Here is a 14,145-nt window from a genome sequence, read left to right as displayed (position 1 = left end):
TTTGATGACGGATTTAGCAGTTGCGAAGAAATTTGATCTATAGTTAATGGCGAGATATTTACAGACAAACAGCTAAAAGTAGTGATTACGTCTATAGCTGCTAAAGTTGGACTGTTCAACAGTTTGCCTTTACGAAAACTAAACATTTATTCAGGACCCATTCAATGTAGCTCCGGAAAATTTGGCATTCAAATGGCTTAACTTCGTCGACGGGATCAAAAAGTGAGGACAACACAACTACCTTTACATACGCGCATATTGCTTTCGAAGGAAAACATCCTGGTCAGTCACAAAGGCCTTAAATCGGCCAACACGGGATTGGCAATCTGTGGATACGAAAACCAGTTTTATAGCAACTCAGGGCAGAGTGAAAAAACCTTATACAAAGGAATAAGCCGTGAATTATTAACGTGAGCTTCTGGGCGCAAAAAACCAACCATACTTTTATTGACCAACTTTATATGGTCCATAAAAGCAGGAAAGAAATTTATTTTTTGGTGAGTCAACTAATTTATGTAATACAAATGATTGAGTTTGTGTTAGGCAGATTTCACTAAAAGTAGGTATACAGAAAAAAACGGGAGGACATTAAACAACAATTTTCGAAGATTAATTAATCCAACGGCGACTAAAATCTCATTTATTTTCATCTGCGAAAACAACAATGACGTAGCACGGTCTAAGTCGGCCATCTTAACACGAATCCATAACAATACCTCATTTATTACATTAGTAGTGATGTTATTAAAACCGCCGATATTCTGGAGTAAGTAAAGCAGGTGCATAAGTGCATTGCAACGGTTTCTTGGCCAAGGAGGCGTATTCTCGTAACGGTTGTACGCTTCAACATATAGACATAGAACTAAACTGATGATTAGATAAGCGGAGTTATCGCTATCTTCGATGTGTCATCTAATTCTTCTAAGAAATGCAGTTATGTATTTCTGGGGGCATTCTTTCGACTGATTAGGTCAGTAGATGTCTGGGGCAAAAACTGTGTTGTGTCTTTAGCCTTAATAGTTACTATTTTTTGGACAAAACTGTGTTGTGTTTTTACTCCTAATACTAATTTTGGAGATGATGATGAGACGATGAAGGTATTAGTTATGTGCAAATGTACAGTTAGATAAACTTTCTTTCAATGATCTCGTATTGAAATAGGATGTTCTTAAGGAAGTATACTTTCTAACATCACATATGGTAAGCAGGAACACGAACAACGATCATTAGAAAAATAGTGAGGTAAACCTCAAGACAAGATTGTTTCACAGACTTTCCTTAAAAAACAACACCGCACAAGCCATAATAAAATACAGCACACACTAGCTTGAATGGCGCGAAATTCTTGAGGTAAAACGTTTGCTAATTGTCAAAGAAATATGCGCTGCGTATAATTGTGACTCATACAGTGTCGTCATTATTTAATTTTATACTTCAAGTAAAGGTGGTAAAGGTAAATCCAACTACAACAGTGACAGTTCAAAATGGCGGCCATATTTTTTTCTAATTCCCACCAAAATACGCATCAATAGGGCGTTTTTTATGGTAAACGAGCAGACGGATCACCTGGTAAGCAATCGCCGCCGCCCATGGACACTTGAAACACCAGAGGCGTTACAAATACGTTGCCGGCCTTTTGGGGGTTAGGAATTTAAGGGTTGTTGGGGAATCGGGGATTGGGAAGAATGGGAAGGGGGAAATTGGGCCTCCGGTAACCTCACTTACACAACGTAAGTACTGTTTCACGTCGGTTTTCTGTGAGGCCGTGGTATCACTCCGCTCGAGTCGGCCTATTCGTGCCGAAGTATGGCTCTCCCACACTTTAAAAACGTTGGTACGTTTTATTTATGTGTTTTTACGGAAGCGAACAATTTAATATCTTATTCAATAAAATAATGTGTTAAGGTATTTTATATAACAAACCACTCTTGTCTCTAAATGGAATAATTTTTTTTTTTTATAAACCATTGTTGCACAACGAACATTTCATCTCACGTGATAACAATATTAAATAATAACAGTCTCAAGTTTATTATCAAACTAATTAGCCCTACAGAAGATAATTAAGCGAATAGAATAAGAAATGATTAATTACTTTTTGTGTAGCTGAAGTAAAAAGTTCAATTATAATCACGAAATATGACTAGGTCAATTAGATAAGAAATTTCATTTAACAGTTGAGTGAATTAACAAAGGAATTAAATAGATAGTAAACTTGTAATAAAATAAGTTTGTTGCTAAGTGTGGGAGAGCCATGATTCGGCACGAATGGGCCGGCTCGACCGGAGTGATACCACGGCCTCACAGAAAATCGACGTGAAACAACGCTTGCGTTGTTTCGTTGGTTACCGGAGACTCAATTATCACCCTTCCTAATCTTCTCAATCCCAGTTTCCCCAAACAACCCTTAAATTCCTAACCTCCAAAAGGCTAGCAACGCTCTTGTAAAGCCTCTGGTGTCTCGGGTGTCAATAGGCGGCGGCAAATGCTTAACATGAGGTGATCCGTCTGCTCGTTTACCGGCTTACACCATAAAAACAAAATATTTTTTGTTGCCATACAAAATAAGTCTGACCTATAATGAAAGGTTTTTATGCTAAAATGACATCATGTAGCTAAAAATAAGTATGAAGAAATTCCTATGCTATCTCTGTTATGATAAATGGATTTAATTTATTAAAGAACATAAGGATTATGCTACTGTATATTACAATCGAACTATCAATATGAAAGATAAAAAGTGATGTACTACACATGTAAGTGCATGTATATTTTTTTGTGCAATATATATAACTATGAAACCAACAAACTAAGGACCAGGGTCATTAACCTGACTATTGGTAGTTCAATGAAATAAATTTGAGATAGGCTAAATACAAAATAGGTATGTCAATTTTATGTCTCTAGTTGGTTCCATCGGCTGCCGCGCAACGTGAAGCGAGTTCGATTGCCGCACGGAGCAACTCTTTGTGTGATCCACAAATTGTTGTTTCGGGTCTGGGTGTCATCAGTATGTGAAATTGTATATTTGTAAACACTCCCACGATACAGGAGGAAATCCTAGGAAGGTGGAATGTTTTTAAGGAAAATAAAAATCATTATCCAAGCCATTCGCTAGTCTTGTCTTCAAATCTTAGATCTCTCATCAAAAAATCTAATGAGATGGGATTTTATATTTAGTTTATGTCAAAAAATTTCTCTTGCAACTAGCTTTATAGATTTCTAGAACTAGTTTTATAGAGTCATGATTAGTTATACTATTCTTTAGTAACGATTTTATTCCGAAAACAATTGCTAAGGACCGGTTTAAATAACCATTAAATGAGTATGGCGGTAACCAAGTTACAAAGACCAAGACCACTGGTCATTAAATAAACATGGCTACAGTAACTGTATATTGTTTATCATTTATTTCTGTACTACATTTTCATGTCAACAAGTGATAGGTATCATTATTTTGTCTAGATACAAGCTAGATTCAATACAGCTGATAAGATTAGCCCGTTATCAATCACAAGGGTGATCTTCAAGCGTTTCCAGTGAAGTCATGGACCTTTTTCCTTATACTCAAGTAGACAGTGATAGATTATATTTAATCATAATAATAATAATGCTGCTGTTTCATGGAAAGTCATGGAATTTTAGTGTAGGGTAAGGGAAATCTAGGTTTCTTATTTGGCCCTAGAGATGTGCTGTAATAGGTGTTGCACCATAGGGGCTACAGATTAGGTCTAATTAGAGAACTCGATGCCTCTAGCGGTGCTGAAGGTGGCCACCAAGGTGGTTTTAGTGAAATAAAAATCTCGCACTCACCCATCTTACTCCTCATAAAACTTGGCATATTTTAAAAGTTTCATAAAGTTAATAAAATTTGTTATACAGACAGGGTATGATTTGACTTAGGTGATAGGATACTATTTAACCCACAGGAATGTGGGCGAAGCCGCTGGCATAAGCTAGTTTAGCTAGCTAACTTTTATAATAAGTCTGAAGTTAGTTTCTTTGCTGTATTAATGTCAAAAGTTTTAAGAATAACTATCTTACCTAATACAAATACCTACTACAACCTACCTAAAATACAAGGCCACACTGAACTAAAGATTCCTTCCAATCCCATCCAAGATTAAGGAACAAGGAAAGGACAAGGATTTCCCTATCCACAGCTTGTATAACAGGATCTTCGAGTAACAAGTCAATTGTGTGTCTAAATATAGCGGTAGGGTCCCTTGACCAAACCAGAGCCAGTAGAGATTTATTATTTCCTCACTTCAACTGACCAGTGAGCGACCTTGGGCGCTGTGTCATCTAATTTGTCATTTGTTTTTATTTTGTGTAGGAAATATGACTAGTTCTGGTTGTAGTGACTAGATCGTGCTAGTTTATGTGTGGTTAGGGTAAATGTAGATTAATCATAGTTTATTGACATAGTAGTTATTGGATTAACTAAAACTAATGGTATACTCGCATAAATTAATGGATAAAACCAAAGAAAAAGATGTCAGGCAGCCAGATATGTGAATAAGTCATGATTTTTAGTTAATTTAATGTCTCATGGGAGTTATTATAAAAATATTGTAGTTATTGTCCAGTAATTTTATAGGTAATTGTTTGCTTTCTAACATAGGCTGAACTGTATTCAGCCTAGTTTTGTTTTCATATAAGTTAATATCTGTAAGACTAAACTTTAGTCTTACAGAATTTTACAAATTTAATAGATCCCTTAATTAGTAACAATTACTCATATTGTAAAAGTCAAATGCAAGTTTTCATTAAAATTAATTTCACAGTCATCAACTAACCAACAGTACCAATAACTTCCCTAAATTATGTTTTTAAATACCTTTTGTATGACAATAAGACAATGTTGTACCTTCAGTAAATTGTTTTTGTAAAAACATTCATTAAAATTAATTGTAACAATAACTAAAGTTGCTTCTTGCTTAAGATAACTATTTTGTGTTGTTATTGGATTTGTTTTTAAGATAAGGTTTGTAAACTGACCAGTAATTAGTTGGAAGGTTATAAGTTCTGTTGTTTAGGATAAACATACCTACAGATTTTTATATGTGCCTAGTACTTCATTAAGAGTTCTATATGTGTCTTAAAAGTTGTTTATTAATCAAATATGTAGCTACTTAATTATTAGTTGTGTAATAAACAAGATTCAAGCAAAAAACAGGCTTTATAAACAATATCAAATATCAATATCAATATAAACAATATAAGTGGGTATAAGTTTAAATTAAATTAATAATGATTGTTTACAGTCCATAAATTCTACAGTATTCAACATTTACCGCCACTGTAAACATGTGCAAACCAGTAAATTGTGATAATAACCAAAAACAACTCTTAATGAGTGATTAATCACGAAAAATGAATGAAACATAACGAAATTTCTCGAATATACAATTTGTAACGGAAAGATTTTGTAATAAGATAACGCTATGGAATTCACATTGTCGCCAATAACACAATAATAAAACAAAACGTCGTTGATAACAGAACCGAACTCGAGAGTAACGGAGAAAAACAATCGGAAACTAACTAAAATTCACGGGAAATATCCATCTTTAAGATAACGAAGGTTGTTGAAACTGTGTTACGTATGTTTTTAATAGTTTCAAAACAAAATAATGTAAATATTGTAACCGTTACCTTTTAAAACAATCACAGTGCAGCACAGGTCAACAGGAACAAAGTAGGTTGCAGTCCACCGCTCGTACGAATTTTACACGTGCAACGGCACTTTATAACAAGAGTAAACACTAACGACTAAAATTTCGCAATAGCTTACTACAATAAACTAGTTATAACAATTTTAATCAAAAATAATAAAAGCCTATTTTGCAAAATAATGTTCACAACACGCATACGATACTCTCTTGCGAAAAATCTGACATTAGTGACAGTTGGGCTTTTTTTTGTTTCTTCATCCTTGATTCCACGAAACCGGTTTTCAAGTTCAACTTTTGTTAACTTTATCTAAAACTTATACGTTTCTTATTTATCTTATAGTAAAATTAAATACAAATAGCAAAAACACAAACAGAAACAGTAAGAGTTCACAATGAAAATAAATTTTCAAATTTTAGGATAGGTCAGCGCCATCTGTCTTCAAAGCTACATAATTTAGTATATGAACAGCGCCATCTGTATTTAATAGTTGAGAAATATTGGTGTGCACAATTGACTTAGTCGTTAATGAAATAGTTCATAGATGGCGTTGCCCATCAGTTTTTTCTAAATAAGGTAGATGGCGTTGTATTTAAAAAATACTTATTTTTTTATAGAATTGGTGGCAAACGAGCAGACGAGTCACCTGATGGTAAGGGATCAGCGCCGTCCATGGACACCTGCGACACCAGAATAGTTGGTTAATCCACTTTGATTTATGGTTATCGTTGTCCAGTGTTCACAGCACTGAATTTATTTTATTTAACAGTTTTAGCCTGTTATAGCGAATTCGAACCAAACATTATGCAGTTTCATAAACTGAGAATTCGTAATCATCATCAAAATAGCAGGTCTAAGTAGGTACTACCGTTTCTAACAAATATTAATAGTTAGGTACGGTAAAATGGGGTGAATAGAAACTCAGAGGGTGAATAGAAACAATATATTTTTTATTAGGATTATAGTTTGTTTTCATATTTTTAGTTTTAATATTTAATTAATAAAAAAAAATATTTAAATGGTGTAAACAGTTTTTAAAATACAACAAAATGTAGTTCGTTTGTTTTCGTTGTTGATTTGTTTCTATTCACCCGGTTTTACGATAAGTACTTATTGCGTACCTACCGTAAAACGGGGTGAATAGAAACAAATCAGGGGTGAATAGGAACAACATTTTGTTGTGTTTTCACGTAATTTAGAACTGTTTACACCATTTTAATATTTTTTATTAATTTATTATTAAAACCAAAAATGCTCTATTAAAACCAAAACATGAAAACAAACTAATAATCCTAACAAAAAAAAAAATCTATTCACCCCCTGAGTTTCTATTCACCCCATTTTACTATAATGTTAAGTTATGGAGTAGGCCAATGGAACTGGCATATACCTACTTGTGTATAAAAGTTCTTATATAGGTAATTAAAGAATAAAAAAAACCTTGACCACGGAATCAAACCAAGATCACTTTGCACTTCAGATTCAGAACATAAAAATTCGAAATGAATAGTTTAGTACCTATATCCAGCTATTAATTTTTAGCAACGTCAAGCCTTTTATCCCCAAAGGGGTAGGCAGAGGGGCACCTGCACATCAAGGCATGTTACGTGGCATTATGCCCATACATTTTTAGCTTGGGTCAATAAAACAACAAATAAAACTGAAACATTTTATTTAAATTATAACTCTTTTTTAATATAAATAACGCTCTCTTAAATGTTTCTGGAAGCCTCTACATAAACATAGTAAAGTTTAAACGTCGTACAACTAGGTACAGGATAAAATACAGAAAGTAGCTTATAATAGATAAAAATTAAAAATAGCTTAAAAATATCGAAGTACGCTGAACGCAGCCCTGTGGATCACTGCAGGCAATTATTGGTCACCTAGAAAACAAATGTTTTGTTACTGCACCGTACGCCATAGATTATACAGAAATATAACCTAACTTTTTATGTTCGCGCCAATTCTCGAGACTTGAATTACTTATTTACATTTCTTGTATGTTATTTAGGCTTTATTTATAGTTGTAGTACATAGTATTAATTACAATATTGATTTTTCCTACATTAATAATTTTCATGTAAATATTTTAGGTAGTTACAAAATGTCACTGGGTTACAAAAGTATAAAAATATTCCATTCAAATTAAAGGCATCATGGTTTTGTTTATTTTATCTGTAGCCTTAGGCTTTATACCCATTATTACATTAACTGCTCAATTAGGTACCTAGGTTCTTTTTCTTTCTATAAAAGAAATAATAGTTACGAAAATATTATAGACATTTTAACTTAAGTAGAGGCCAAATACACTAGAAAAGCATTTACATTCTTGTAATGAATAAAAATAATTAGTCTCTTGTGATTAACTACGACACTAAAACTATAATTTAAAAATAAGATTGTAAAACCGCTGATTAACATAATTTTGTAAGCACGACAAAACAAAATACACATTGAACATGCAAATCTACCAAAAATATTATAAAAATACATGCGATTTCATACTTTCAAGTTTTAATAATTTGATTCGTTGATTTTGGCACACAAGGACGATTTAACGTAAAATTAATTTACACATAAATTAAAATGAACTTTAAAATCATTTAAAAATAAAGACACAGTCCAATGAGTAGGTATTTGGACTATAGTAAAAAGTAAAAAGTAATTTTTATTAACATCACAGCTAAACTTTCTAAAAATAATTACGATTTAGAAAATGATAATGATACAATTATTCCTACAATTTTTTTTACAAAATAATGATAAAACTAGTATTACAACGCTAAAATTTTAAATGATTGGTGATTTATTTTTAAGCCATTAAATGCGTGTAAATAGGTGCCTACAGAGGTGCAGCAATGAGACAACCAATTTAGGAGAAGAGAGTAATTGTCGAGAGTAATATATTTTAATTCATTGAAATGTTTTTTTAATTGATCATGATCTGCTAGATTTAGTATAAAAAAACTCAAGTGAGAAACACAGAATACTGGCATTCTTTTAGCTTTACGACTCAACTGACCTATCTTCAACGAAAATAGTTTAAAGCATTGGTTGGTACATTGACACATCTCTTTAGGAATTTCGTTGTTACAAATTAACACATTGTTATTTCTACGTTATGTTATATAATTAGCATAGCGATAATTGTGATCATTGCCAGCAGCAAACCGAGCAGCGTCAACCAGTCCAAGTCTGCCAGGTGTTGGGAGAACATCAGGGTGTAGGTACAAGCTAACATCAACGTGCCAGAGTCGTGCCAATCGCGCTTCGACTGCGCATTATCGCCTGTCGAAACAACAAAAACAACGCATACTATAAAAAAACTAGTTAGTACAGGCTACTAAACAAAACGGGGACGTGAAACACAAAATGGTAACAAAAAGCGGGATGCAAAATGATTACAGTGAAAACCATACACCATGCATGAGAATGGACCACGTACCTCGATTTTCTTTTTGTGAATTGTTAGTTTGCCTCTTAACCCTCCAGGGAACCACGTTCGTCGGCAGTGAGTTGCTTTGACTAGGAGCACAATCATCCGTCTGGTCTACAGACAACCTTCTCAGCTGCTGATTCATAGTCTGAACCAATTTGGGCGAACTTAACTCGTCACGAATTTTATTTTCGGATCCATTCTGACTTTCGCTGACAGACCGCGATTTAGCGTTACTGTCTAATTGAAATATCGTCGCCAGTTCCTCGGAGGAATTATATTCTGTTGAATCAGCAGCCGTATCCTTTTTGGTTTCTAAATCGTCTTCGTATATAGAAAGATTAACGGAAGCCCTATTAGGAACTTCTTGGCTACATATACTTTTTGACACTTGGTTCAACTTTTCAGTGGCTTCTGTTATTCCAGATATCTTTTCTTGATTAGTATTACTATTATCCAATGTTGGTCCTTTGTTTTGTGTAAATAACTTCTCATTAACTTGACAAATACCAGCGATTAAATCTGATATTCCATCTTTCAATTCCTTAAAAGCGTTTATTTCATTAATTTCTTTGATTTTATCGTCAGTATTTAAAAATGGGTTTAGTGAATTTATAATTGGTGGTTTCAATTCAATTTCATCTTGTTTTTCGGTAACAGTTTCTATCTTTATCGCGTCCTCTTTTATCGTCAATGGGATAACGTCAGGTATCAATTTAGTCTCTGGTATCACAACCGTTGTTTCTTGAGCCTTCAATTGTTCTTCAGCTTTTGTTATGTAATTAGATAGTTTTAAGCTTTCGTCTTCGAAGTTTAGTTCTTTTTCGAAACTGTGCTTGAGTTGATCTTCGACTTTGTGAAGTTGATCTGATATTGCTAAAAGACTGTCTTCGGTTTTCTTACCTTTGGAGTCTTCATTGGTTTCATTTTCATTTGTGGACGTCACTGGTTTGTCATCTTTTGTTTCACTAACAACTTCAGAATGGACATTAACAAGCTTTACTTCAGGTGCAGACTCTTCCAAAGCTTTACATGTTAACCCATTTAAAAAGGTTTGCCGACTGTCAGAAATTCGGCTCTGGATGTCTGACTTCTTCTCATTACTGTTCCTATTTTTATCTAGTTCTGCTAATGCTACTCCTAACTTATTACTTGTGTCCATAGCTTCTTGGGCCAGCATACTTAGAACCTGTTGAAACTCGTCCTTTGATGAACGTTTCGATGCTTGGGGAGATCTGTTTGATGGTGATGAGCTTTTGGACTTATCACATGATGGTGGCTTAGCAAGATGCTTATCATCGCTATGAATGAATGAATCGTCTTTTGCAAAATGATGGGTGGGTGCATGGGTGTTATTAACAAATAGACTGACAGTGTTGTGTCTTTGCTTTACCTTGTTACGAGGATAGTGCTCCTGCTCGTTGTCATTACTTTCGAATGTGTTACGCAGCCGTTTCATGACGTCACTATTGCTATGCGTCTTCTGTAACGTAGCCATTTTGCTCATGTTCAACGCATCGTCGATTTCTTTTTGTATCATCGTAAATATATTAGCGGAAAGAGACCTAACGGCTCTCTTCTTCTTAAGATTAGCGGCAGTGTCTTTATTGTAAGAATACTCATTATAAGAATGATTATTGTTAATAAGACCGGTGTAATCTTCACCATTGAAATGTGAGGAATGCCTATTGTCTTTCCTTAGACTTCTATAAGCTAAATCATCAGAAACTAAATCTGGCGATCTCCTTGGGACGAATCGTGATCGGCCCTTATTTTCAGGAGTTGCGTGAAGATAATCACTTTGTGGAGCTGGTGAGACCGGTCCTATTGGTATGCCAAAAGGCGGTTGAGGATCTAAAGTCTTTAATCGACTATTAGTCTGTTTTATATTTCTGTATACAACGTCATCATAAACTATATCTGGCTCGTTTCGTTCGGACTGCCTGTCGTCGTCAGACGCATAGGGCACGTAGACAGGAGACGCCAACATATAGCTTATTTGTGCTTGTGCATCTTTATAATTAGGTTTATCCTTCGTCAAGGAGTTCATTCGTCTAAATGCCATATCATCTTGCAATTTGTCAGGTAATGTCGACCTTCTTTGCACACGTCTCAAAGGCGTCGTTGGCTGACTTCGCAGTTGAATCTCGTCATCGTTTCCATTCCAGTCATTAAAATGGTCGTTGAACTTCGGAGTCATTAACTCTCGACGTTCGGCTCTATCTAATAAATCTTCGTCTCCTAAACCTAAGCTATTATAGATAGCTTCTAATTCATTAAGAGCATCGTCAAGGTTAGTGGATTTCCGCCTCTCTGAGCTCTTTTCGTCGTCTGATGGCATTTGATAAACACTAGGAACATAGGTGTCGGATTTATGTCTAACGTGTGTTTTTGAAGTGGGTGATGTCACAGTCTTTGGTGGGTCAACTGTAACAGAACGCTTGTACTCTGTTGTCGCCTTCCAGACTTTGGCACCGTCTGTTGTGTCAACAGAAGACGTTTTAAATGGATTTTTGTTTTTATTTTGGATGTCTGTGTTTTCGTGGCCCAGTTTGTTTTGTTCTAAATACGGAGCTACTCTATTCAGTTGTGTAGAGTTTGAAAAGTCGCTACTGCTTCGTGAATTTGCGTAAACACTTTGCTGCCTTCTTTGTCTTTCGGCATCGTCAATCTTTTTCCAGAACTCAGACGCGTTACGTGGTCGACGATACACACTTTCAGCGACATTCTGGGAGGTTTGAGAATCACTAAGATATTGATTTTCATAACCGTTTTGACTAGTTTTAACACTAATGGGTCTCCGTGATCTTGGGCTCTGATCAGCGTAGTACAAATAATCATGTCTTAATTGGACTGGTTCTGGTTTAACAATATTTGTGGGACCAACAGACTTTCTCCAAGGCGGTGAGTTAGCGTACAGACCATAATGATTTGGTTCTGCTGATACCGAAGCAGGCCTTCGAGGTTGTTCGTTCTTCATTTGGTAGTTTTGTATGTATTCATTATTTTGCATTGCGATATGGTCCTCAGAGTTCGATATCGGTCGGCGCAGTCCGTTGAAGCTGTGACTAAGTGATCTCTCCTGACTCCGCCTCATGACTCTTTCAAAATCGTTGTTAGGTACACCGTGTAAAACAGTTTGTTGAGTATTTGCTATTCTATCGGCTATGATGGGGTTATTTTCGTAATACATGGATATGGGAGTTGCGACTTTTCGATGCATATCACGAGGGGGCGGTACGGGAGGTGCCTTTTCCTCCCTTTTTACGTTAGTGACATTCCCGAGAGGAAATTTGACACACATAACGTTCTCCGGATTCTCGTACTGGTTGCTGACGCTTCTCTCGCGGTTATTATTAGCATAAAGCATATCTCTATTAATGTTACTGGTTGGTATGGAGTAGTTAATATGTTCGTTGTTAACTTTAGCGTTAAAATTGATGGATGAGGGGTAACTTTGTGTTGAAGGGAATGATGATATTGATTCGGATTTCATAGGACGGCGGTTTGCATCATTGGCATAAAGTTGCTCTGTTTTCATATTTTGTGTTTGATCGCGTTTGCATGTCCCATAGCCGCTGCTTTGACTCGTGGGTGTTCGCGTCAACATTTCAACTTCAGCCTTCGTATAACCTTGCTGTAATAGCTCGGCTTCCTTATTCAGTTGATTTTCTTCATCTCGCGATAATCTCTTAATGTACCTCTCATTTCTTGCACTTCTTGATCTTTTGTTTAGTGAACTGTCGCGTGACCGCATCAGGGAATCCTCACTTCTAAATCTAATCATCAATGATGAATTTGATGACTTGAGTGATTCTTCTTCACTACTTGACTCTCCTCTCATACTATTTCTTAGTGCTTCGACTCTAGCTTTCAGTCTACCTTTTCGTGTTTTTCTAGAAGTAGACTCCAAGGATGGTCCTAAGGATCTATTAGAATTATCTTCTCTCAGGCTGAGGGATTCTTTGGACGCTCTGTACATTTCCTGCGTTTTAGCACGGTAGTTGATGAAGCCGGCCGATGGGTCGGACAGGACACCGTCATCGGTAACATCTCTTAGGTTAGGTTTAGCTAAACTCTGTGCTCTTCTAGAATCCCTAATGACTATGTGGTCAAAATTGTTAACAGCCGGAGCCGCTTTCTTCTTTTTCTTGGACTTTCTCTTGGATGGGGAGCGAGTGCTCACTCCTTCATCGCTTTCCGAAGAAGTACCACTTTCATCTTCTTTTTTCTTTCTTCTGAATAGTTTTCCAATGGACCATTTTTTGTCTTTCTTGCGTTCTGGTTCTTCTGGTTGGGCGGGGCGTTCCACGCGGCGCTGGACGGTGGCATATTCTTCTGTGTAGGGACGGTACGTGGCCGTGGGTGCCGATATGTCGCGGTGCGGGACCGGTGGGGAGTTGACAGCCTGAAATGAGATAAAAACTAAATTACTTTTATGTCACACAAGAGGACAGTGTAATTTAAAACTCGGACGTTTCCTTTGTCCTCGTTTCGTGGAGTTTGTAAAAACTCGCTCTGAACTGTAAGGACGGTGGAGTATTAATAGCTAGGTACCAAATATTAGTTACGAAAGTTCAGTGCGAGTGAGTACCTCGCCCTGCTGTCTAGAAGTATAATTTGCCAAGGACGTTGCTTTGGCGTTGTGTCAAATGTAAAAATATTATGAATAACTATGTATTTGTATTGTTTATGGACCGAGAGCGGAAGTTTTTTTCTTTATTTCTGTTTTATCGCAAGTCAAAGATCATAACGATATGGTCCAAGGAAAAATAAAAAGTCCATCGTGGTAAACAATCAAGTCTTGTGTCGTTTGCGGAAATTAATTTATGTGAAGATAATAGTGGAAACATAAATGTTACATTATTCATTCAAAGGAGTTTAAATTTCATACTAACTCTTAGTTACAGCATTTTTTAACAATCAAATTCAGTTAAGTACCTCATTGAGTATTTCTAAACCATAACACTAAACATTTAAACTTCCCAGATATTCAACACAGAGATCGATCCCAGAACCCTGACATTCAA

General features: G+C 35.7%; 1 protein-coding gene across 4 annotated transcripts in view; it reads right to left on the bottom strand.

The window, feature by feature from the left end:
- Window positions 1-7,331: 7,331 nt before the first annotated feature.
- Window positions 7,332-14,145, bottom strand: part of LOC118272396 (uncharacterized) — a 153,783-nt gene continuing 146,969 nt past the window's right edge. For 2 of the 4 annotated variants that reach the window (XM_035588875.2, XM_035588874.2), the window contains exons 2-3: window positions 9,125-13,523; window positions 7,332-8,967 (exon numbers count right to left, since the gene is read on the bottom strand). In XM_035588875.2, coding sequence (XP_035444768.2) covers window positions 8,804-8,967; window positions 9,125-13,523 — 4,563 coding nt within the window. In that variant the 3' untranslated portion in view covers window positions 7,332-8,803. The remainder of the gene's footprint in view (window positions 8,968-9,124; window positions 13,524-14,145) is intronic. The other 2 variants (XM_050693450.1, XM_035588876.2) reach the window with 1 other exon arrangement.

Source organism: Spodoptera frugiperda, chromosome 4 (assembly GCF_023101765.2).
Source record: "Spodoptera frugiperda isolate SF20-4 chromosome 4, AGI-APGP_CSIRO_Sfru_2.0, whole genome shotgun sequence".
Taxonomy (NCBI): domain Eukaryota; kingdom Metazoa; phylum Arthropoda; class Insecta; order Lepidoptera; family Noctuidae; genus Spodoptera; species Spodoptera frugiperda.
This window is presented reverse-complemented; position numbering and strand designations above follow the sequence as displayed.